Genomic DNA, 24,942 nt, shown 5'->3' on the forward strand with positions numbered 1-24,942 from the left:
CTGAGGGATAGTGTGACCATCCTGCCCCCTTCTCTGGAGGGCTGGGGTGCTGTCTGAGAGAAATTGCAGCCCTCTGGGGAGCCAGGGCCATCCTGCCCCTTTTCCTGGGTGCCCCTGGCGGTGGGGGGGGTGCAAGCTTATGTATGTGGCTGAGTGACCTAGGGAAGCTGAGGGGTGCCTCGCAGGCCTGCAGAGCAGCTCAGGTGGGGGCCGCTGCGGCAGCAGAGGAAGGTCATGTGAGGGCAGCCACATGGGGCCAGGGGCTCCCTGGCCTGGAATTGGGCGGATGAGTCCTGGAGTGGGGGAAGAGTGCTGTTGAGCATTGATCTTGGAAGGGTGCCACTGGAGCCTTTGCCCTTCCCCCACTGGAGCTCCTTTTTCAGGACTCTCCTGGAAATCTCTGACTCCTCTCCCTGCTCCCATTAGGTGCCTGTCCCATCTTCTCCCACCATCACCGTCACAGCTGTTATCACAGCCCTATCCTACCTTCTCTCTTTAACCCATTGCTGTGTCTCAGGAGAGGCAAAACATATAGATCTCTCTGTAGACAGCTGAGGGGGAGCCTCGGACCCATGAGAGAGCAGAGCAGATACTGAGAGAGCAGAGCAGATATGATGGCAATCACCACTGATAGGCGAGGAAATAGAGATCACTGAGGATCACTGAGAGCTAAACCCTGTCCTGCATGTGGGATCTTCTCGAAGGGAGCAGTCCTCCTGGGCAGAGGTTGGACTTGTCTGGTGGGAGGTGCAGGAGAGCCCTGGAGCCCACATAGCAGGGAAGCAGGGGAGGGGAGGGAAAGGGAAACCATCAGCCCAAGCTGGGGGAGGGAGAGGATCTCAGGCCTTGCCAGGCCTTGCTGTTCTTTCTGCCTCCTTGTCCTGCATGGGCGGATCCTGGATGTTCCAGGCTGGCCTGGAGTCTACACTGGGAGTCTGCCCCAGAGCGGTGATTCTCAGTCTCCGCTCCAAGTGAGCCTCATATAGGGCCCTTATAATGTTCAGTCCCACCCCAAGAGTCTGATTTAAGTGACGCAGCATGGGGGCTGGGTGTCATGTTGGTCATTTATAAAAATCTCTAGGTGAGCCTACTGACTGTTCCTGTCTCCTGGGCTTGTAGGTTGTAGGGCCTGGGTCAGACTGTCTCTCGTTCCAATACAGCCCTGAATTTCATGGGGGGAAAAAAAAGGAACTGGGATCCCGAGTAGAATGGGGAGTCTGCCTGGGGGTCTTTACCTTGGGGGTGACTGGGGAGACAGAATTGCTGACTGTGTTAGTTACCGATTGCTGTGTAATGAATGACATCACCCTACAGTAGCTTAAAGCAGCTGTGTATTGTCCTCAGAGTTTCTGTGGGTCAGGCGTTTGGGAGCAGTCTCGGTGGGTGTTCCTGGCTGGGGTCTCTGGGCAGGTTGAGTCAAGATGTCAGCTGGGGCTGCACACACCAGCGGCTTGACCAGAGCTGGGGGATCTGCTTCCTGGTGGTTCACTCACAGCTTGGCAAGATGGGTTGACTATTGGTAGGACTCAGGCTGTTGCAACACGGGCCTCTCGGTAGGATTTCTGGAGTGGCCTCTCAAGGTGGTGACTGGGTTCTCCTCTGGTAAGCAGCCCGAGAGAGTGAGGTTGAAGCCACAGTGTGTTTTCTGACCCAGTTTCAGAAGTCATGCTCTGTCATCTCTAGGACATCCTCTTAGTCACACAGGTCAGTATGGGAGGAGACTGCATTAGGGCACAAGTATTAGGAGACAAGGGTCACTGAGGGCCATTTTGGAGGCTGGTGACCACAAGGATTGCCCTTTTGTTGCGCTTTTGGCCTCTCAGCCTGGGAGGCCCAAGCATCCCCAGTAAGTGGGGTGGCCCTTCTCTCCTAGTGCTCTGTTCCTCCCCTGTTGTCGGCTGGGGTGGTATCACTGTGGGGTGGGGTGGTCGTCTCTGGAGGTCTTGCTCTGCAGTTATCTTGCAGGAGGGTCTGTGACTTCTCTACTGGCATAACCACCCCCCATCCCCACCACATTTGGTCTCCTGGCCCAGGCCATCCCCCTGCCCCGTCCCCCGCCGCCCGTGACCCTGACTAGCATGCACTTGGGCCCGTAGGAAAACAAACATAAGAACTATTGCTGCTACCTGCCTGGCTCTGGGCTAAGTATTTTGCATTGTTGCACTCAGGCCTGTGAGGCAGGCATTCCTTCTCCCCCACTCTATTGAGGAGGTACTGAGGCTCAGGTCACTCATCTCATTCGTGGTGAAGATTCAAACCATTGCTATTAAAAAGCAAGTGATCTGATCCCAGGGAGGACCTGTATGAAAGCCGTGGTGCTTTAGCATGTCCTCAAAGGAGGGGACTCTTTATCAAGCTAGATCATCAAGTGAACCATAAGGAAGTATATTTTTGTGATTGTATGTATGTGAGAGAGAGAGAGAGAGAGAGAGAGAGAGGAGAGGAGGGAGGGATATAAGTGTCTCTTTCTGGGGTTTCCCAAGGGCCAGTGACTTGGCTGCCTCAAAACAGGGCTGGCAACATGGGCTTGAGGCTAATTTTCTCTCAAGTTCACCCTTTCAGGAGAACTTCCTCCCGGAGGAGTGAGTCTCCGCAAGTGCCATCTCCTTCAGCTCTCTTGTGCCCACAGTCTGGGTCTCCTGTCACCAAGGGCAGTCCCACAGCAGTGTGGTCACTAGGCCAGTGATTGGTTCTGTGGTCTCTTACACTTCTATGGTTGATGACTTCCTGGAGGAGGATTCAGAGTTTGGTGTGAGGTCCTGCTCAGAGGGAGGAAATCTAGGCCATTGGATCTTATCCTAAGGGCTGCTGAGGGAGTCACAGTGAGACCTGTGCCCTTAGGACTTTGCTGGGGGACACTGGAGGCTGGCTCATAGGGATTATTGCCATTTTCTTATTCCATTTTACAGATGGGGAAACTGAGGCTCAATGGCTCACAGACTCTCCCAGGGCCTCCCTGGTTGGGGCAGAGGTTGCTCTCTGGGGGAATTTCATCTTCTCCAGGAGCATCCAGGAGTGGCAGGCATCATCTCAGCCCCCTGACCTGTCTTTGGGCCAAGGGGGCCTGGGGTTTGCTTGCATCTGGAAGCTCTGGGATCTGAGGGCAAGGACATGGGCCCTGCTTGCAGAAAGGGAAAGGTGGCAGCCTGCCTGACCAGAGAGGCTGTGTGATGCAGTCAGCCACAGAGATGGGGACCCAAGGCACAGGCTCTGGGGAGCGTGGGTAGGAGATTGAAGCAGGCTGGCCTGGAGTTGGAAAGGCCCATCACTGATGGTTCAGAAGCCGGCCCTGACCAGCCCTGATCTGCTCTCCGGTCAGAGTATGACCCACTTATTTTTGCTTGGGGTGGGATGTCGAGGGTGGAGTGTGGGCCAGAGCTGTTTGAGTGCGGCTGTGGGGGCAGGAAGGCCGTCCTGGGTTCTGCCCTGGCCCATCTCTATCTCTGTTTCTCTCTGGCTGCACGGTCACTGAGGCTACCAGCTGAGCTTCAGGCCCATCAGACGGACTCTCCCCGTTCTCTGGCTTCTTTCCAGCCTTGCTTCCCCTCCTCCACCTCCAACTAGGCTTCCAGCCTGGGCTGGGTCATCTCCACAGTCTGTCTCTGTAAGCGGCTATAAGCTGGGGTCCTGGAATGATCCTCCTGGGTCTCTCCTGTCTTGCAGAACCTGCAGAGAAGTGGAGAAGAGACCATAGTGCTTACCTCTCTAGGAATGCCTCCCCCTCCTGCCCACCATTACCTGTGTGGGCCACGCCATTGGCTTTGTCCTTCTATATACCAGGTCTGCGGCTGCCTCTCTCCATGCAGTGTAGGCTCCCTGCTTCCCCTGAAAAGGCTTACAAATATTTTTAAAGCTGTGCTTTCAGGGATTTTACACATCTGGCCGTGAGGAAGAGAGATGGGTAACAAAGGCATTGTGTTGGGAGAGAAGTCTAAGGGCCAGGAAGGAAGATGGGGCCTCCGGAGCTCTTGCCCCATGTTGGCCTGTGAGAGCCAGAGGACACTGCTGGTGGGTGGGCTCTGTGGAATGAGGCTCCCACCCCTTGCCCCTTTTATGAACTTGGGGTTAGCTGGTGACCATTGTCTCTGATGCCCGACCCTCCAGAACTGGGTAGAATGTGGGCTGACTCAGAGATGGGGGTCAGTGAAACACAGGCTGTGGTGTACTCTGATTGATATCAGGGTCAAGGTCTCGTCTGATACTAGGGCTGGGGCCAAGGCTGAGGTTTGGGTCTGAGCTCAGACACTGACTGGTGTTCTTCCATAAGTGAGATGGAGCCCTGGGCCCCAGGAGAAGCTCCCGGGTCTCCCATTTCTGTCCTGGGCTCTTCAGGGGTCTTCCTCCCTCTGTGCTCTCTCAGAGATGGCCCTGGCAGGGGGCCATGCCTTTTGCCTGTGCTGTCTCATTTAATCCTCCCAGCTGTCCTACCACACAGCGGTACTGATGCCCATTTTACAGATGGGAAAGCTGGAAGACTAACCGAGGCAGTTAAGCAAGTGATGGGGCTTAAACCAATGTGTCCAGGAGGTGGGGTACAGATGCTGTGTCCCTGGGGTAACTTCAGAGGTATTGGCCAGGTGGGACCTGGAGAAGGGATGACCCTAGTCTAGGGTTACCTGATAAGGGAAAGACTGGGCTCCCAGGCTGCCTCTGCCCTGTCCCCATGCTTACTCTGTCTCACTGCCCACCCTCATGCCCCTGTGGCTGGCCTGGCCTGACCCTGCCTCTTTCACTTCCTGGCTGCCTGGCCTGGGTGAGGAGGCCTGGGGAGGGTCTGGCTGGGAGGAGTTTGGGCCCAGCCCCTCCCTGGGGTTGAGGGGTGGGAGGGGCCTCGCTTGCAGACAGAGCCCCTTTGTCTGGGTCGCTGTGCAAAGCAGCTGGTCTGGGATTTCTGGGCGTTTTTTACATTTGAAGAATAATTGCATTGTCTGGGGGGCCCAGGAGAATCCAAATACCTCCCAGACCTGTCAGGCAGTCTGAAGAGATTCCCCTGGACCAGCCCCCCAGCTTCCCTTCCCCTCCCTCCCTTCTGTTAGAAACCTGAAGCAGAGAGGGGTCGGTCCCTCCAGGGAAACTGAGGTAGGGCTGCTACCCCTGAGTATCTGTTAGGAGGAGAGACTCACAAGTCCCCAGGGTTGGTTAGGGGAGGGTCCAGGGGCCCCCCAGAGCCCTGCAGGAACAAACATGGGCCATATAGGAATGGAGAAGGATTGGAAGTGGTGGGCCCACTTGGCGTGTTTCCGCGGGTGGTGTCTGGACTCTTAACGGTGAGGTCAGGTGAGCCAGGTGCGCTAACTGCCTCGGCCATTCTCTTCTCCTCTGGGAAATGGGTCATTCATAATGAGGTGACCTTGAGAAAAGGAAAGTGAGGCAGACACGTTTGGGAGTAGCCTGTGTTTAGAGGGGAGCCAAGGAGAGTAAGGTTTTTTTTGTTTCTCGTGAGGGGAGACTTTGGAAGGGCGTGGGGGCACCTGGGATGCTGGCCCTTGGTGGCAGTGGCCACTGTGGGGGGAGGGAAGTGACCTGCTGATTGCTAGGTGAGCAGAAGTGGACTCCAGTCCCCAGGAGGAAGGGGTGCCCTGCACAGAGCCGGGCCACTGACCCTCCTTGTGGTTCACTCCTGCGGCTTGGGGAGGGGGTCTCCTGCATAGCCTGGGGCCACACCCTGCTTAGTGGCTGGGGGGCTGCAGCCTCATTACCAAATCATTGCATAGTTTTTGCTGGGGTGAGATGTCCATGCTTTGGGAATTGAAGAGCGATGGGGGTGGGGTGGGGGGGGTGATCGCAGAGCCCAACTAGTGCCAGGAACTCCCATTTCCAGGGTGTCTGTTGCTTCAGGAAACATCAGTAGAGCAGGCCTTGTGGGTGGGTTCAGCCAGGCATGGAGCCCCCCAGCCCCAGTGCCCTGCACAAGGGTGTGCATGTTAAGAGAAGACGGAGCCAGCTTCTCTGACATGTGTGAGGGCCGGGTGTCTCCTCTACGCCTTCAGGAGGGCAGCACGGGGGATCCCAGGACCTCAGCGAAGCTGGGGTATGTATGTATGTTTGGTGGCGTCTGAGCAAGAACTGAAGCCAGAAGGGTCAGCTGGGTTCAGCGGGTAAAGGGCTGACATGTCGAGGCCTTACCCATTCCTGGTACATGGTTAGTGCTCAGTGAATATTGTTATGTTATGTTCCAGGGTTATGTTCCTGGTCAGTGGGAGGCCTGGGCGACACTTGAGGCAGGCCCAGCAATTCCCTAGGGGTACAGTTCAGAGGGAGGAGGCAGGGAAGTACGTCGGGAAACAGAGGGTAGAGGCCACAGTGATTCTGACTGCAGGCTGGACATGGCTTGACCTGATGGAGAAGGGCAGTCTTCCCTTAGGGACACGTTCAGCGTTGAGCCTGGGGATGGGTGGGCGGTCCAGCGTTGTTAACCATGATGCAGAAGCACAGGGAGATACGGAGCTGCCCCCAGCTCAGTCCTGGGCATTTGCAAGAGGGGCTCTGGAGGAGCCCAGGACTAAAGCATGTTTCTGGTATTTGGAGATTAGGAGGCACTTCTTGGAGGGTAAATTGGAGGGGGATGCAATGAAACTGATGGGCATGCTGAGAGAAGGTATGGTGGGGAGGGAAAGTGGACACACACTGGCCTCCTCGTCTTCATTCTCTTTCTTGGGGCGCCTGCCACAGGAACAGGGCCTTTCTTCCCTCTGTTCCTCTCTCCTTCCCCTGCTGCTGCCTTCCTTCCAGACTGGCTTCTTGGGCGGGTTCAGTTGGGGCAGTGTTGGCTTTGGGCCGCAGGGGGAGTGGTTGGCTGGCAGGCCAGAGCAGGGGTCAGGCAGTGGGGCATTCAGAATGAGGGTGGAATGCTCACACCATGCCTGGACCTGATTTCTCAAAGCTACCAGGCTTGGCCTGTCTGGGGACATGGGAGCTCCAGGCTCCCACCCTCATTTTGCCATGGAAGTAGGATCAAGAAGACAAGTGTCTGTTGCCCTGGGCCTCCCTCCTCCCCCACCCCTCCTCCTCCTCCCTGCCTGGCTGAGCCAGCACTTTTTCTTCTCTCCTTTATCTGCATGAGAAGTACAGGGTGTTCTGTTTCTCCTGTGCATACAGATCAAGGAGCGGATGTTATTTATTTATTTATTTCCCAAAGGCGAGAGAAGAACAGGCAGGCAACGGGGTGTGGGGGGGTGGAAATTAAGTGTGAGTCTTCTTCCTCAATAAGCCATTTTCTCATAAAATTAAAAAAAAACAACAACAAAAAACCTGAAAGGAAAAGATGCCACAAGCCAACAGAAAATAAGTGGCTTCTCACCCCCTCCTCTACCCTGGCGGGAGATCACAGAGCACTGGAAGGTCCATTTCAGGGTTTAGCTGAGGGCCTGGCACACAGTAGGTGTTCCTGCCTGAGGTTTTCTCTGTCCCTTTCCGTTTGGACCCTGTGGTGTACTGGATCCATGGGTTGATGTGGAGGGCCATAGGGGGGACTCCTCCTCTCTCTGTGTGTAGGGCTTCTCTGGCTCCTTCCAGAAGGAATTGGACTGTGGGATTCCTTGTGAAGATCAGAGGTGCGGGTGACCCACATGGCCCTTGCTTGCCTATTTCCACCCCTGTGCTGTTTGAATTTAAGGTCCCTGATACATTGGGAACTCGGGGTTCTTTCTGTGTTCCTCTTAAAGGCAAACTGCCCACCTGCCATTTCCTGCTGTGCATTTCTGAACCCTCCCCCGACGGCCCTCTGCTTATAATTTAGTTACAGAAACTTACAGGTGATTGTCACTCTTGAGGCTCTTATGAGTATTGTCAATCTGTGACATCCACACAAGGGCCTTATTTGACTATAGCAATGTAGTGAGGACAAGACGGCCCTGCCTGAGGCTAGCCAGGAAGTTCATGTAGCTGGCTGGGCAGGCGCTATGCCCCAGGTATGCTTTCCCTGTATCAGCTTCCAGCTTAACTAGACGCCGGGTTTTCAGACGCGGTGGCCCACAGAGATTGGGGTTCTGTGAAGAGATTTCACAGGGGAGTGGGGACCCCCTCACCACCACCATTTCATCCCAGTCACACACGGGGCCCCACAGGAACTTTTCAAAAAGGGGTTGTCACCAGTCAGGTGTGAGACCCCTGCGGCAATCCCCTCCTTTATTGTAGGAGCGGGGCGGTTCTGGAGGGTGGCCCCCGGCGGCGGGTGGGGGGTGGGTTGCAGATGGAGCCGGCAGAGCAGGATGGAGGCCTCCCCGCCCCCACCCCCACCCCCCAGTTCTGGGGACTGAGGCATGCGGGCGGGGCGGCGGCAGCTCCAGGTCGCATTGCGGGGTTGGGGCAGGTGGCGTCCGCGGCCGCTCTGAGCACCCTGTGTGTTTACCAACCTGACACCAGCCCGCGTCGCCTCGCCGACCCTTCCTACCCCGGCCGCCCGGGCCCCGCGTGCAGGCAGCCACACCCTCGCCTCTAAATTGAGTCCACCGGAAGGAGAACCTGGGCGAGGGCAGGGTGGGAGGGGAGGACGCGGCCCACCGGACCCCGTGCTCCCAGCGGCCCACAGCACCTAGCTCCAGGGAGCTGGCGGGGACCGAAGGAGGAAGGAAAGGCTGTGCCAGACCCGGCTCCCCTGGAAGGGGGCGGGGAGCCCCGGCCTCCGGCGGAGACTCGGCCTCGGAGGGGCCCGCGGGCGCCACCTTCCGGCTGGCGAGCGACCCAGGGGTGCGCCGAGGCGGCCGGCCTGGGTCTGAGGGGCTTGAGGGGAGTTTGTGGGTGGGAGTCCGGGGACCCCGCCGTCCTAGGCCAGGTGCCCAGGAGTGGCCTCGGCAGGCGGAGTGGGTGGTGGAGGCGTGAGGAACAGCTTCTCAGCCTCAGCGTATTTAGAAAAAGACCCCTTTGCTAATCCTATCATAAAGAGATGTTAGAGGGCGCGGTTCAAGCTGGGACCGAAGCCTCAGTGGTCAGACCAGGAGATGAGAGAAGGAAGCAAGTGCGAAGCTTCCCCCCGCCCCCCAAACCACCCCATCCCAGCCATCCCCCACCTTCCTGGGCAGGAATGGATATGCGAATAGTTACTGAGGCGCATGCACATACATACAACAAATGGCACAAATCCTGAATTCCCCAAGTCAGTGGACCTTTATATATACACTGTGTAGCCACCATTCAGATCAAGGTACATATCCCTTCTGCCCCAGAGAGTTCCCTCCTGAGGCTTTTCAGTCATTCCCTTCCTCCCAGTCTCTTTTCTCTCCTCACAGGTTCATTTTACCTCCTCATGAGCTTCACGTAAGTGGAGTCATACAACACGTACTCTTTGGTCTCTAGCTTCTTTTGTTCAGTGTAATGTTTGAGGGTATCAGTACTTTGGTTCTGTTTATTGCTGAAGAATATTCCCTTGTACGAAAATGCTACACATAGCACAATTTATTTACCCATTTTCCCATGGCTGGGCCTTTGGGCTGCTTCTGTTTTTTGGCTTTTATAAATAAAGCTGCTGGGCGCCTGGGTGGCTCAGTGGGTTAAAGCCTCTGCCTTCAGCTCAGGTCATGATCTCAGGGTCCTGGGATGGAGCCCCACATCGGGCTCTCTGCTCAGCAGGGAGCCTGCTTCCCTTCCTCTCTCTCTGCCTGCCTCTCTGCCTACTTGTGATCTCTGTCTGTCAAATAAATAAATAAACTCTTAAATAAATAAATAAATAAATAAAGCTGCTATGAGTGTTGTTTGGCATGTCTATTTGGTGGAATGTGCCCTGCTTCTCTTGGGCTTATTCTTGGGGGTGCAGCTGCTTCGTCACTGGAAGGGTTATGCTGAGCTTTATTAGGTGTGGGAGACAGTTTTTTTATTTTTTGTGTCCCCCGTCCACTCCACTGCCCAGCAGCCACCTTCCGCCCACCCTTCCTCCTCTGTTGTAAGGTCCCGGATACTATTAGAGTCTGGAGCTTCTGCCGCTGAAACTTCAGCAAAGATAATTGAAATAGAAGTTGCTTGGGTCAGGGAGGGAACAGGGATGGGATTAGAGCTGAGTGGCCCCTCGGGATGGCCCCCAGACAACTTCAAACCCTCGTGGTCACTATGGGAATAGAAGGGTAGCTTCTCCCAGCACTGGGGCGATTCAGGGACCACCCCCCCACCCTTGGCTGCCCCGCCATCAGCTCCCTAGCCTGGCGTCTCTGAACAAGCTGGCTTAGTGTAACTGTCAATTTGATGTCTGGCCTCTGGTGCCATGGGTCCTCACAGTCCACCGTTTCCTGGGCTCCTTGCTGCTTTGCGGTGACTGAGGGGCTGAATGGCTGAGGAAAACAACCAGAGACCTACCCGGAATAGCAGAGGCTTGTCTGATACCGGCCTCGTGGCACTTTCTGGGGGGCGGGCGGGACTATGTCCTGCCCACCAAATTGCCACTTCGTTCAGCCTGTGAAAGACTAACAGAAAGCAAGAGGACAAGAGAAGGGGTAAAGGAGAAAGAGTGCCAGGGGAGAACCACGCAAGGGAGGGAAAGTAGGGGCTCCAGCGCTGTGTGTGCAAGAGTCCTGAGGTCTGTGTGAGCATCTTGGGGTCCTTGTGAGCATCCCGGAGTCCATGTGAGCATCCTAAGGTCTGTATGAGCATCCGGTTTTGGTGTGGGCTGGACCACAGCAGCTGGGCTGGGACAAGCTGGTTCAGGGTCAGCAGGGTCAACAGCTTCTCCTGACTTTGGCCTTTTTCTCATCCCCTTCCTGGCCGGCTCTTGTCTCAGGTTTGCTGAGCAGGTTTGGGATGAGATTGATGGGTTTCAGGGGCTTGGGGCAGGCTCCCGGCAGCCCTGCTTGCTTGCGGGGCCCAACGGTGCCTCTGCCCCACCTTTCTCCTTCCCTCTGTCTGTCCTTCTCCCTCCCATGTCCTTAGGAGATGGTTCCTTTTGTCCACGGCTCAGGAGGCGCACAAGGACTTGAGGTTACCCCCCTGAGAACAGAGCTCAAAAGTGTCCCTTAGGGCAGGTGGGAAGCGAAGGCAGAGCAGGTAAGCCATGACGCCCCTGCCCCCCTCTCCCCGCAGGTTCCTAGGAGGCCAGTGCGGACGGTATGCAAAGTTGTGAATCCAGTGGCGACAGTGCGGATGACCCTCTCAGTCGTGGCCTACGGAGAAGGGGACAGCCTCGTGTGGTGGTGATCGGCGCTGGCCTGGCCGGCCTGGCCGCAGCCAAAGCACTTTTGGAGCAAGGCTTCACGGATGTCACTGTGCTTGAGGCTTCCAGCTGCATCGGAGGCCGTGTGCAGAGCGTGAAACTCGGTGAGTGGGCCCCCTCACCCCGACTCCTAGGCCAAGGTCATCTTTTGTCCTTCAGTGCTCTGGCCCTGCCTGGAATCTTATTATTTTGCCTTTCCCCCCCCCCGTGGTACATGTTCCATCACGCACGCTGCCTGGGCGTTTGGCAGAAGCTTCCTTTGCCCTTTGAGCAACCCGAAGGGCCCTGGTCTTCGCTTTTGGCATATGACCTGGAGTACACAGTGTTTAGGAAGGAGAGGACACCCAGACCAAACTGTCTTGGCAGTGGGTGGACCAGTTTCTACTTCTCAAGAAGAGGAATTCTGTAAGTCCTTATGAGTCATTAACTCTTGAGTGTGAATTAATATATCATGACCGAGAGCTAGTCCTGGGGCTAGGGAAGTAGTAGGAAGTACTCAGTAGGAAGGAGCTCAGGGAAGTAGAGGTGGATGGGATTTGTGGGTGATGGGCAGATCTTAGGATCATCTGGGAAGAGGATCTGTCTGGGTCGCAGAGTAGTGAAGACCCTAGAGAAAGGAGCCAGGAAAGAGACTTACCCCAGGGGTGGGCAGATTTTTCCAGGGGTCCTAACGGGTGGGGAACTTGCCTGAAATGACAGCTGGAAGTCAGCGCTTCCCAGCCAGGGGATCTATCAATGAGAGGCCAAGTGGGCAGGGACCACGCCTGAAATCCCAAGGCATGTGCTACGTTGACCCTCCAGAGGATTTTGTATCTGGGTCCATTCCTACACGGGGCAACAGGGCCACGCAGTTAGGATGCCCACATTTGATGGATGCGGAGCCTGGCTCAGAGACGGAGGTGGTCAGGCTTAGAACGAGCAGAGATTGAGGACGCACGTGGGGCCCTTTCCTCTTTCAGAAACTTTGATGTATTGAGAGTCTTCTAGTCTTCTAGAGCATTTCCTCGAAGGCATATATGAGGTTGCATCCATCTCCGGCTGGCACACACAGGAGTGTATGTTGGCAGTGAGGATGAAAGTGCCATCCAAGGTGCTCGTAAACCTGGGGACGGCCAGCAGGGAAGCCCTGGGACTCTTTGGAAAGGGGCAGCTCCTGTCAGGATTCTTGAGTCTTGATAAGACATTCAGTGTGCCACATAGAAGCAGAAGATGAGAGGACCCGTGGCCCCGTCTCATGGGTTGCTGACCACGGAGACATGCCATGCATGCTGCAGGAAGCTGAGGGGAGGCACCCTCTAGCCATCTGTTGGTGGCAGAAGTCTTCCTGAGCTGGGGGAGCTTGGTGCTAGGTGGAGGTGAGGGGAGGGAGAAGAAGGAGGGAGCCATATGCGTGGAGTGATGTATGCGAAGAAGATCGAGGCAGACCTTGCCAGGAGAGCAGACAGCACACCCAGGGAAGGGCAAACTTGCCCCTGTCATGTGTGCAGACTTGCAGGGTGGAACTCCCAGGCTACAGTTGGACCTGTGTCAGTGTGAGACGCTAGCTGTGAGTCTCAGTGACGTTGAAAAGGTGTTGAGGGCCAGAGGCTCCAGGGACACCATGGGACAGGTGAGGAGATGGGGTTGGTGCCCTTGGATGCAGGGGTGTCAAGGATCATGGCGGCCGAGGAGCAGATGGGAGAGGGTGGGAGATATCTTCACACTGGGGCCTGCTCACCCCACTTCCTTGCAGAGCCTGACCAGTAGGGGTGGGATGCCAACCTTGCGGCTGACCTCAGGCTGACCTCAAACCTGCTTTTGCCATGTGTTGAGCCAGGAAGGGTGGCCCGTGCCTGGATGTCCCTACCCAGTGGAAGTGGGATTTGGAGCTCCCTGGCATGCCCAGAGGAGGGCCCAGGCTCCTCCCTGAGGTGCTGGCCCCCTTCTTCTCTTGGGAGCTCAAACTAGGCAAGACACCTTGGGGAACTCCAAGCCTGGAGGCAGGGCACTGTTTTTTTTTTTTTTTTTTTTTTTTTTTTTTTTTTTCCTCCTTGTCCATTTTTCCTGAACAAAAGGACATACACATTCCTGCCTCCTCCTCCGCAGACACAAGGAAATTCTGTCTCACTGGCTGTGGCATGAGGCTGTGGCACAAGGCCATGGGCTGTGGGATGCTTTTTCTCTTGCTCTGTGTTTGGTACATGGTATATACAGGGCTATTGTTAGCAACTGGTGATTTAATTAGAAACAACCCAAGAGAAGGAGGGCACGCAAAAAAAGAATGTCCAGTTTGTGGGGTGAGGGGTGATACTGTTGTCTATTACGGCGTATTCAGAGAGTGATTGCTGCCTAACAAATCACCCCCAAATGTAGCAGCTGAAGGCAGCACCGTTTTATTTGCTTAAATTCTGTGGGTCGGGAATTTGGGCTGGACTCAGCTAGGTGGTTCTTTTGCTGATCTTGCCTGGGATCTCCCACTCAGCAGCAGTCATCTGCTGGCTTGGGGGCTGGTTTGTCTAAGACAGCCTTACCCATTTGTCTGTCTGCTGGTTGGCACTGGCTTTTTGGCTGGGCCACATATCTCTGGCAGGATAAGCCTCTTCAGGGTGGTCAGATTCGAAGAGGGTGAATGTGGAAGCCATGAGATCTCTTGAGGCCTTGGCTCCGAAGCCACGGACATTGCTTTCACTGCATTCCCTTAATCAAAGCAAGTCATGAGGTCAGCCCAGATTCAAGGAGGTGGGGAGACAGACCCCACCTCTTGATGGGAGGATTGGCAAGGTCATGTAAAAGGCCATGTGTACAAGGATAGGAGGACTTATTGTGATCATCTTGGCAAAAAACTTAGCTGCACATGATATCTTGAATCAGTCCTCCAAAACAAAACACAACACACAAAAAATATTCCTCTCTCTTCTTCCATTGTTTCAACATCCTTGGGAGCTAGGCAAAGAAGGAGGCAATGTGCCACAGTCCCTGCAGCATCAGAAGAGGAAACTGAGGCCCAGGCACAGATGCCTCAGAGTATCTGGTACCGGGGCTGTGGGTGGGATGGTGGAGCCAGCCCCAGGCCTGGTCCTGCCTCAGCTTGGGTCTGGAAGTTGCCCCTTCCCTAGTCAGACTCCCAGGGTTCTGCCCCGCTTCTGTTCTTCTGCCTTAGGATGAGAGAACTTAGTTTTCTCTGGAAGTCTATTTTAGACTGCCTTGGGGAGGAGTCTTCCAGACTGTAATGTTTGTTCTCCTCTGCTCCGGACTGAGTTGGGAGGGGGGCCACTTTCCATCTGGGACAAGGGTTTAGACCATTGGAGATGTGGAGGAACTGGAGTCAGGTGAGGACCTTGAGTCAGAGGCCCTCCCCCTGGGTCTCCTTATCGGGTATTATGGATGACCTCCCTTCCCTCACTGGGACCACCGTACCCTCAGGTGCCCACAGAATGTCTCCTGAGGGAGAGTCAGCAATGAGGATGGAGGGGCCAGTATCTGGTGCTGTGTTAGACAAAGGTGGGATGCAAAAGGAGAGCCTTCCAACTATCCAGTGAAGTGACCCTGGGACAAATCACAGAGTCATTTAGGGTGGCCATTATCTCAGCTGAATGGTGGAATCCATTTCATGCCACATGTAGTTTCCGCTGGGAACTTTTCACTGAAGACTTTGGTTGCCACATGGGACCCAACTCCCTTTCTGCCCTGTTATGGGCATGGAAGGAGGCTCTTGAAGGGAGAAGGGTGAGGCAGTGTTTTGGCCCTCTCCGAAGAAGCCCCCCTCTAAGGGCCTGTTGTTGTCACCATCAGGACACGCCACCTTTGAGTTGGGAGCCACCTGGATCCATGGCTCCCATGGGAATCCCATCTATCATCTAGCAGAAGCCAATGGCCTCCTGGAAGAGACAACTGATGGGGAACGCAGCGTGGGACGTATCAGTCTCTACTCCAAGAATGGCGTGGCCTGCTACCTCACCAACCGTGGCCGCAGGATCCCCAAGGACGTGGTTGAGGAATTCAGCGATTTATACAACGAGGTGAGGTGTTAGCAGGGCAGTTGGGCACATGGGTGTGGGAGGCAGGGAGCAGCCTGGTAATATGGGGGAAGGAGTTGGGTGACCTGTGGGGTCTTCTGTGATTCTGGTCATGTTTTTGCATCCTCTCTGGGCCCTGTATTTGGAAAATCAGGACAATTTGAGGACAGAATGAAGATGATGAGTGGGGAAGTACTAGGTAAGAGACCATCGATACAGTTGATTAAATATTTCTTCAGAAAGACCTTAAACATCTTTTATTAGGGGGCGTCTGGGTAGCTCATTTGGTTGAGTGTCTGACTCTTAATTTTGGCTCAGGTCATGATCTCAGGGTCCTGGGATCAGCTGCATTGGGCCCTGCACTCAGCAGGAAGACTGCTTGAAGATTTCTCTCCCTCTCCCTCTGCCCCAACCCCTGCTCTCTTTCTCTCTCTCAAATAAATAAATAAATCTTTAAAAAATCTTCTATTAGACTTTATTAGTAGGTGCTTTGGTGGTGATTGTTGTTACTGCTTTTGGATACTCTTGTAAGTGGTAATTTTTAAAAGTTTACTTTCTACTTTTTTCCAGTGTGTAGAACTATAACTGATTATTACATATTGATTTAGCTACTTTGGTAAAGTATTATTTTAATGCTAATATTATATCCATTAACCTTAATTTATATTCTAATAATGCTTTGGAATTTTATGTACATACTATACCAAAAAAGGGCAACTTTTTTCCTTCTTTCTAATCCTCAGACGTGCATTATGCAATAGAACTTTCTACAACAATGGAGATGTTTTAGACCTGCATTATCCAGTAGGGTAATCACTAGCTACGTGTGGCTCTAGAACTCTTGAAATGTATCTAGTAACACTGAGGAACTAAATATTTAATTTAATTAATTTTAAATTGCCACAGGTGTTTGGTGGCTATTGTATCGGACAGCACAGCCTGAGACAACTTATTTTTTTTCTTGCCATATTGCACTGGCTAGTGTCTCCTGTATAGTGTTGGGTAGAAGTGGCAATGGCACACATCCTTGTCTAATTCAGGTTTTTAAAAAAGTGTTCATGTTTTTAGTATCTTTCAGTGTTGCTGTGAATTGCACTTAACAACCAAGGTAGCATGGGGGCCTTGCCTTCTGATAGCTTCTCATTTATAGTGTAATGAACCTTCACCCCAGGTCAGCAAGTTGGCCAACAAGCACCTATTGCACATTTTCTGTCTTTTGGGTGTGGGGGAGGAGAAACAACTCTCGCTTTGGGGATGGTCCTTGCTGAATGGAAGGTAGGCACACCATGACTTCTCTGTGTGCACCCACAAGGTATATTGTGTGTTTTCACTCACGTACAAAGAGACTGAATTGTTAACGAGCAGATAAGAACTGGTATTCTCCAAAGTAGACCTTTCGGGTCTACTGGGAATTAGTCACATCCTGATTTCCAGGTTGTAGTGAGTGCTTTAAACATGGCTGCCTCTTGAGAAGGACTTTCAGGGTCTATGACCTGCTTGTTCTCTTAAATGTGCTTAAAAGTAGATCATTGTCAGCTTCTGCTTGTGGGTTTGATTTTTTAAAGCTACGAGTGTGAGCTATGGAAAGCAGGATGGTGAAGGTGGGTTATCAGTTGGAGTGAAAATTTGGGTCAGAAGGAGGAGGTGTTAACCATGAGGAAAGAGAGATTTCCTTGTGTGGCTCTTAACCAGAGCTGGAGGCCATTCTGAAGAGACTTGCTCTAAACCTGGGAAGCCCTGCCTGAGGGTGGCTTCATAAGAAATATGCAACCTTCCTCCAAAGGTGATGACGACTTTGAAGGGCCGCTCATTCGAATCTATTCTGCTTGTTAACAAATAAATGAGTTCATGCTCTAGTATCATATAGAACTTAGTCCCTGGAGAAAGACTACCTTCATTCAAATATTAGTTCTGCCACTTATGAGCTATATGATCTTGAGCAAGCTGTTGAGGCTCTCTGACCCTTACTTTCCTCATCTATAAAATGGACACAGTTAAACCTACTTCAGAGGGTCATGAGGATTAAATGAGATCCTGATGAAAAGTGCTCACTGAGAATCAGGGTGAGGATTATCAGCTGGTACAGTGCCATTTCCCTAGGTCACATTGGGAAGACGTAATTTAATTCAGGACAGGCGACTGTACCCCTATGCCAAACCCATGTTCAGTGAAGGCTGTTCAGTTGGTGGTTGACACAAAGAATCATGTAGATGTACTAAATTTATCACTCCCAGCTGCACATTTCAACCTTTAGTCAACATAAGCTAAGACTGGCTACCATGTTGCTTATTGCCTCAAGGAAAAAAAAAAAAAAAAAAGCCAGGGAGGAGGAGGCCAGCCGAAAGCCTGACTCCTTGGCAGTGGTGCTGGGTGAGGAATTTGCTGAGGATTCCAGTTAAGGCCAAATGTCCAGCATCTTGTGACTGGAGGGAAGAAAAGCAAACAATTTAGCTCATTTTCTTCTTCATACTGTATACTTCAGAGACATGTTTAATTCATATTTCTAGCTCATGGGGAGGCTTTTCCCTTGAGTGGGATGGTGGGCAATGGGCAACGCCACCTTCCTTCTGCTAGGGTGTAGCCACAGGGCCCTGTACCGGGGCTGGGGTACAGGGCAAACACCCATTCCCATGAACGCATATTGACCAAATTCAAACTCACTTTAGGACGGGGAACACACCACTAATTGACACCAGTCCCAGATGTTTGACTAAGGAGCCCACAGTTGCCGGTGTCCTGGGAGGGAGAGTGGGCCACCCTTCAGTGACACCAGGGTCCAGAGACCTTGACATGATTCTTAGTCCCTCGTGCCCTGCCCCTGCCTGCCTTTTCAAAGTCATCTTGTAACTTTCTCTTTCTTCGCTGCCTACTTGGGCAAGACTGAGCTACTTATGTTCTCTCAGGGCCTCTCACCTTCCTCATCCTTTCCTCTCTTTCTCACTGCCAGCTGTCCGAGGTCATCTGGGTCGATCCCACAACCCCTGGGTTCTTCCCTGTTACAATGCCTCATGTAGAAACAGCCCAGTTATGATATCTCCCCACTCCGAGCTAGGGCAGGGGAACGTTCTTCTTGCTCATGATTATGTTCTGTGTTTGGCACAGCCCAGTATCTGTTCGTTGAGTGAATGCTGGGTCTCAGACCTTGCCTGCTGGGGATGCCATGCCTGACCCAGGACTAGCTTCCTTTTCGCCAGGGAGACGAGTCCAGTGTTTGGTGGGAGTTATGTGCCAGGCAGGGAGGGGAGGCAATAGGACCATCCTCCAAGGGACAGTTTGTTGCTTTCTGTTGATAAGGTGTGGGTTGGAGTTCTTGCCAAAATATGCCTGTGAAATGTATTTTCATTCCTCGGCACCCTGGGGTCTCTCTCCCCACCACATGTCTTGCCCCAGCATGGCCATCTTGCTTAAACAAATCTGGGTTCCACAGTAAAAAGCACTTCGTGTGGACCCGGGAAGCGCCAGGGAGCGTCTCCTGGGAGGTCAGCTTTCAGGGCTCCTTCTGCTCCCTCTCCCCCGAGAACACCGGACAGGCCAGTTCAGACTGCCCTTCTGGGAGAGGGTGAAGCAGATACACTTGGCCAGGAGTCATGGGGAGAGGGTTTGGGCATTTGGTTCTGGGAAAAAGGATATGTGTGCAGACCTGGGTTGTCTGGTGGTTGGTCGGCTTGGCCACAGATCACCCTTGGTGGGAGGGGGCGGTTCCTTTCCCACCAGCCAGCAAACATTTTGCTTTGTTTTCAGCAAGGGGCCAGCAAGAGAGCCTCCAGGGCTCCCTCCTGCTCCCAACAGACCCAGTGGGTCTTAGAGGGCAGTCTGGAAGCAAGGAGGCTGGCTGCCCAGGGCAACTTGTCAGCCTGAACCTTGGCCCTATTGGTGCAGCCCAAGTACGGCACCCAGGGCTACACAGATTCACCAAGGAAGAGGCGCTGTGGGCTCAGCATGTCCAGAAATACCTAGAAGGTGGGGACTTCTGAGTTGGGGTTCTTTGGTCTGAGACGGAGGTTGGGAGGAGGGAGTGTGTTTTCAGAGTCCTGGGGGTCTCTCTGGCAGGTCTATAACTTGACCCAGGAGTTCTTCCGGCATGGTAAACCAGTCAATGCTGAAAGTCAGAACAGCGTAGGGGTGTTCACCCGGGAGGAGGTGCGCAACCGCATCAGGGATGACCCTGAGGACCCGGAGGCCACCAAGCGCCTGAAGCTTGCCATGATCCAGCAGTACCTGAAGGTATCCTTGTCTGCCCAGAGTTTTGTTGAATACAGGGTGGTGGGAGGAAGACCCATTCTGGGGAGTCTGGGTCCAAGGAGGGTGGCGCTGCTTTGAGGTACTCTTCCCACCTCTGCCCTGCCCTGGTGGTCACCCGGCTCCTCTATGGCTCTTCCCGCAGGTGGAGAGCTGTGAGAGTGGCTCCCACAGCATGGACGAGGTGTCTCTGAGCGCCTTCGGGGAGTGGACAGAGATCCCCGGGGCCCACCACATCATCCCCTCCGGCTTCATGCGGGTTGTGGAGCTGCTGGCCAAGGGCATCCCCGCCCACGTCATCCAACTGGGGAAACCTGTCCGTTGTGTGCACTGGGACCAGGCCTCGGCTCGCCCCCGGGGCCCGGAGATTGAGCCTCGGGGCGAAGGTGACCACAACCATGACTCCGGGGAGGGCGGCCAGGGGGGAGAGGAGCCCCAGGGGGATGGGCGGGATGAGGACAAGCAGTGGCCGGTGCTGGTGGAGTGTGAGGACTGCGAGGTGATCCCGGCGGACCACGTGATCGTGACCGTGTCGCTGGGCGTGCTCAAGAGGCAGTACACCAGCTTCTTCCGGCCAGGCCTGCCCGCCGAGAAGGTGGCTGCCATCCACCGCCTGGGCATCGGCACCACCGACAAGATATTTTTGGAATTCGAGGAGCCTTTCTGGGGCCCTGAGTGCAACAGCCTACAGTTTGTGTGGGAGGACGAGGCGGAGAGCCGCACCCTTACCTACCTGCCTGAGCTCTGGTACCGCAAGATCTGCGGCTTCGACGTCCTCTACCCGCCTGAGCGCTACGGCCACGTGCTGAGCGGCTGGATCTGCGGGGAGGAGGCCCTCGTCATGGAGAAGTGTGACGACGAGGCAGTGGCCGAGATCTGCACGGAGATGCTGCGGCAGTTCACAGGTATGTCCCCTCGCCTCCGGCCTCCCTGTCCACCGCCCCCCCCCCCCCCCCCCCCCCCCCCCCCCCCCCCCGCGCAGCCCTCTACTCGGCCCTCTGCCTCTCCTGCACCTGCTGTAGCTCTCCGCAGCCCTGGATCGCTGTGTCCAACGGGAGAGCTGCCGCAGGGCACCTGGGCTCCCAGATGGCGGGCTCCTCCCTGCAGCCCCCCTTTGGAACTTGAAACACTCAGAACCTCGGGTGCTGTGTTTCTTCTAAGGGCTGATGGTAAAAAACTCAGGTATCACCCGCAAACCTCAGATTGTCCATTTCCTACCCATACTGTCCTGCTCAGAGATGGATTTGCGTTTCACTGTCTGATTCTTTTAGTTGAACATTTTTTCATCCACTACCCCTGAAGTGGGAAGGGGATACGTGATGATCTGGAATATTTTTTCGTACAGGAAAATTAGCCCCCCTCCCCCATGAGCTGTTTTGCTGGGAGTGGCCACAAGGAGGCGCTGCGGGGTGGGGGGAGGGTAATCGGCTGGAGCCCCCAGCCCAGCTACCTCCTCCTGGGTCTTCCATGCCTTCCTGTGGGGGTCTGGCCTTCTTGCAGCCCTGCTGGAGGACTGTCAGTTGCTTGTTCAGGGGCGTCTTCCGTGTGCAGCCATTTCTTATCTTCCTTCCCCTTGGCTCTTCCAACTCCCCAACAGGGAACCCCAACATTCCAAAACCTCGGCGAATCCTGCGCTCGGCCTGGGGCAGCAACCCCTACTTCCGAGGCTCCTATTCATACACGCAGGTGGGCTCTAGTGGCGCAGACGTGGAGAAGCTGGCCAAGCCCCTGCCTTACACCGAGAGCTCCAAGACGGCGGTGAGCGTGGGTGCAGGGGAGGAGGGCCAGAGTGGGGCTGGGGGGCTGGGGGCAGGTACTTTGGATGCAGGTTTGGTTGGTGGGGAGAGGGCAGGTGGTGCTCACTGAGGGGTGCCAGGGGGAGACACGAGGAGTAGCTCTGGTGTTGGAGGAAACAAGGACACGTACACTTAACATCTGGAAGAAAAGATGGGATCAAAATTGAGATGTTAAACACTTTACTGAGGTGGTAGAAGCTGAGCCATTTCACGCTCTGCCGTCCCATATGGTAGCCATTGGCCACATTTCATTGAAATTAATTAAAATTGAAATCTATGTATTAAATATTTAGTTCCTTGGTTGCACTGGCCACTTTTGAAGTTTTATAGTTATGCGTGCCTAGTGGCTGCGGTGTTGGATTGTGTAGCTAATGGGGCATTTCTATCGCCACGGAAACTTCTCTCGGACAACACTGATTGCATAGAAGTAAGTTACCCCAATATGTTTTATTTACTTCTTTTCCCTAATATTTTTCAGAAAAGAAATTTGAGAATACTGACCCTCCCCCAAATTATATCAACTATATAATAAATCATAGAGAAAAAGAATAAATCTGAGAGAAACAATTATATATATTTGTATATATAATTATTTTTGTTTATATATATAATTATTTTTATATTTGTATATATAATTGTATATATGTATTATATATATTTGTATATACAATTGTATATATTTCTGGTCTTATAAAGTGGATTTCGAGTTTCCCCCAACAAGTATACACTTGTTAAATACATGTTACAACCCCAGCAGAATTATACTGGGAACAATTCTTTAGTGAGGGATGAAGAAGACTCCCAGCATGTATTGTGCATGCCCTGGTTGGGCTCAGCAGGAGAGAGGAGCAGCAGGCCCTTGCTGCTGCCACAGCCTCCCTCCTGAAAACCAGACCTTCTCTTGTCACCTGCATCAGTTAGGACTAGCGCCTACAGCACAAAGCAACATGAAAATAACTGGGGCTTACCCCCTACAGAGTCTCCTTCTGTCATATAAGGGGAAACCCAGAGGTAGGTATCAGGACCCAGTGTCACTGGCACCCGGCACCATCTTCAAGGCCACTTTGTGGTTCTAGAGGGCTGCGAGGCTGCCACTCAGGTCTGGGACAGGCAGAGTCCCCTTGGGGGTGAGTCAGTTCCTCTAAGAAGACAGTGCACTTGAAGCTGATTGGCCAGAACTAAGTCACCTGCCTAGAGTAGCTGCAAAAGGGGTTGGGATTGATCATTTTTTATTCTGGATGGCAATGCACCCAGTTAAAGATCAGGGCTTTGTGATGGAGGAGAATGAGGACCTCCAGCCTAACTGCCTCTGCAGGTTCTTCCTTGTTGGTGGGTTAAAGCTTCCCTACTCAAAGTGAGTGGTCCGTGGACCAGCAGCACCAGCATCATGGGGGAGAGTCTTAGAAATGAAGGCTCTCAACCCCCTGGACCTGATGAATAAGCAACAACAGGGTACCAGGGTCCCCTGTGGGTGCCTTTGCACATTCAGATTGAGACACAGTGGGAAAAAGTCCCAACTCAGGCTTGGAAGGCAAGCACTCGTTCTTTACCTGGACCCCACCTAGACAGCTTCTGCTTTCTCAAGGTTGAGCCCCAGCCGTACCAAAGTTCTCACTGTCCCTTGCTCTAGTGCATTTTTGCCCCCATTTCCCCCTTCTTCCTGAAATGTCCTTTGCCTGTTTGTTTACCTAGCATCTTCTGAGAAGCAGCCCAAAGATCCTGTCCTCTGGGAAGCTTTGTGTGGTCCCCCTTACAGTGGGCCTCTTTTCTGGGCTCTCAGCACCTTGTCCAAACACCCATCATGTCCCAAGTGACGCCGTTTAGTAATTGGGTTTCGTGTCTGGCTTCCCCACCAGCAAGGAAACTCCTCAAAGCAGCAGCCCGGTCACCTTTTATCTTCCAAGTGCTCAGAACAGTCCCTGGACCCTAATAGGGGCTCCATAAAGGTTTGTTAAATTACCGCCTAACTTTATCAAGTGCTTATGTTCTTCTAGGTTCTAAGTGCTTTAGATACACTATTTCCATTAATCCTTACATCCACCCTCAGAAGCAGGTGGTCTGAACCCAAGTGGCAGGTGACAAAAACCAAGGCTTAGGGAGGTTAAACCCCTTCCCCTGAGTTCACTAGCAAGAGGCACAGTGAGCCTTTGAGCTTGCAGAACCAGGACTCCTAATAGGGCCTGAGTGGAAAGAACTAGGGCCTGGATGTCTGGGGGAAGAAGCAGGGGTAGGTGGCCAGGTGGAATGGGCAATTTCTCATCCCGTGGAAACAGCAGTACCTGCATCTCAGGTGCGGCTGTCTGATCTGTGGTGTGGATGGGGGGTTCCCGGGGCAGACAGGTAGCCTGCCGGCCTTTCTCGCTCCTCCACGCTTACTTCCCCGTCCCCTGGCCCAGCCCATGCAGGTGCTGTTCTCGGGTGAGGCCACTCACCGCAAGTACTACTCCACTACCCATGGTGCTCTGCTCTCTGGCCAGCGCGAGGCCGCCCGTCTCATCGAGATGTACCAGGACCTCTTCCAGCAGGGGACCTGAGGGCCCTCTTCACTGCCCAGCGTGTTCCTTACAGAGCCACTAACTCGTGACTGCCAGCCCTGCCCCTCACTGCTGTGTGCTCCTCATTTTCTAATCCGCTGTAGACTGGATTTGTATCTTTGGTAGAGGTAGACACCCTGACTGGCTTCAGATCTGGTCCTGTAGCTCTTCCTTTTCTCCATGCCAGTTGGGGACCAGGGTGGGGCCCGTTGACTTACCTCTGTGCTCTGACCGCCCCTCCCCTCCCCCTTGCCTTGTTATTGTAAGTGCCTTCAACACTTTGCATTTTGGGATAATAAAAGAGGCTTGCCCTTCCCGTGCTCCTCAGCTTCTCTCTTCTTCCGTTTACCTCAGCCTCTTCATGTGTATGTGTGTCTCTAGTTGTTTTTTTTTGTTGTTGTTGTTGTTTTGTTTTTTAGCCCATCCTTTTTGAGTGAGGGGATGGTGGGAGGGCTGTGACCTGGCTGTGCCCCCAGAAGGTAAAGTATCTGCCTTTACTGGAAGGAGTATCCCCTTACCTCAGTCTGTTTGTGGTTGTTCGCCTTCCTGCTGGCGATACCCCTCAGGGCTCAGGGCTCCTCACTACTCAGCTCAGCTCCTTCCGGATGGGCCTGTGTCTGTCCACTGGCCCTTTGCTGGACCTCTCAGAGCCCTACTGGGTGGCATGGCCACATGGAGTGAAGGTGAGTTCATGGGAGGGGACATCGGCTGTGGCTCCATGCCAGCTCAGGGGTATTAATTAGTAGTGAGTGTCACCTGGCCTTGGGGCCTTAGGTCTGGCCTTTGGGGTGGCTGCTTTTGACTTCTGGGAAGGAGGAGAGTCTGGCCATTTTGGGGGGAATGTTCTGAATTGTGGCCCACCTGCTGTATTCCAAGGGCCTATCACTTATTGGGGGTGTTGGTCTTTACGGCTTTTTTTGCTGAATGAAAACACACACACAGACACACGCACACACACATACACATCCCTCCCACCGGCATGCGTGCGCACACGTGCAGACACACTCACCTGTGCGCATGTGCACACATGCATGCACATATGTGTGTGAGCACAGATGCACATCTACACACACTCCCACACGATACACCAGCCTGCACCCTTTCACTAACACACAACCTCATGTACATGCACATGCAAAGAGCCTTCAAGAACATTTAGTCATGTTCTTCCTCCAGACTGCTAATGACAGAGTTCGAATCGTCTAGAAGTAAGGGATTTGGGTGGGGGAGGACGTTGTGAACCT

The 24,942-nt window shown here is 53.6% G+C and overlaps 1 protein-coding gene across 4 annotated transcripts in view; it reads left to right on the plus strand.

The window, feature by feature from the left end:
• The window catches only part of LOC111141466 (spermine oxidase), a 45,501-nt gene extending 21,464 nt beyond the window's left edge, over positions 1–24,037 (plus strand). Inside the window, exons 3-9 of one of the 4 annotated variants that reach the window (XM_022494043.1) lie at positions 11,005–11,238; positions 14,906–15,132; positions 19,180–19,353; positions 19,514–20,273; positions 20,966–21,126; positions 23,021–23,110; positions 23,561–24,019. In XM_022494043.1, coding sequence (XP_022349751.1) covers positions 11,031–11,238; positions 14,906–15,132; positions 19,180–19,353; positions 19,514–20,273; positions 20,966–21,126; positions 23,021–23,110; positions 23,561–23,698 — 1,758 coding nt within the window. In that variant the 5' untranslated portion in view covers positions 11,005–11,030 and the 3' untranslated portion in view covers positions 23,699–24,019. Of the gene's footprint in view, positions 1–11,004; positions 11,239–14,905; positions 15,133–19,179; positions 19,354–19,513; positions 20,274–20,965; positions 21,127–23,020; positions 23,111–23,560 lie in introns of all 4 variants that reach the window. The other 3 variants (XM_022494046.1, XM_022494044.1, XM_022494045.1) reach the window with 3 other exon arrangements.
• Positions 24,038–24,942: the final 905 nt, after the last annotated feature.

Source organism: Enhydra lutris, unplaced genomic scaffold (assembly GCF_002288905.1).
Source record: "Enhydra lutris kenyoni isolate GAN:26980312 unplaced genomic scaffold, ASM228890v2 scaffoldscaffold6, whole genome shotgun sequence".
Lineage (NCBI taxonomy): Eukaryota > Metazoa > Chordata > Mammalia > Carnivora > Mustelidae > Enhydra > Enhydra lutris.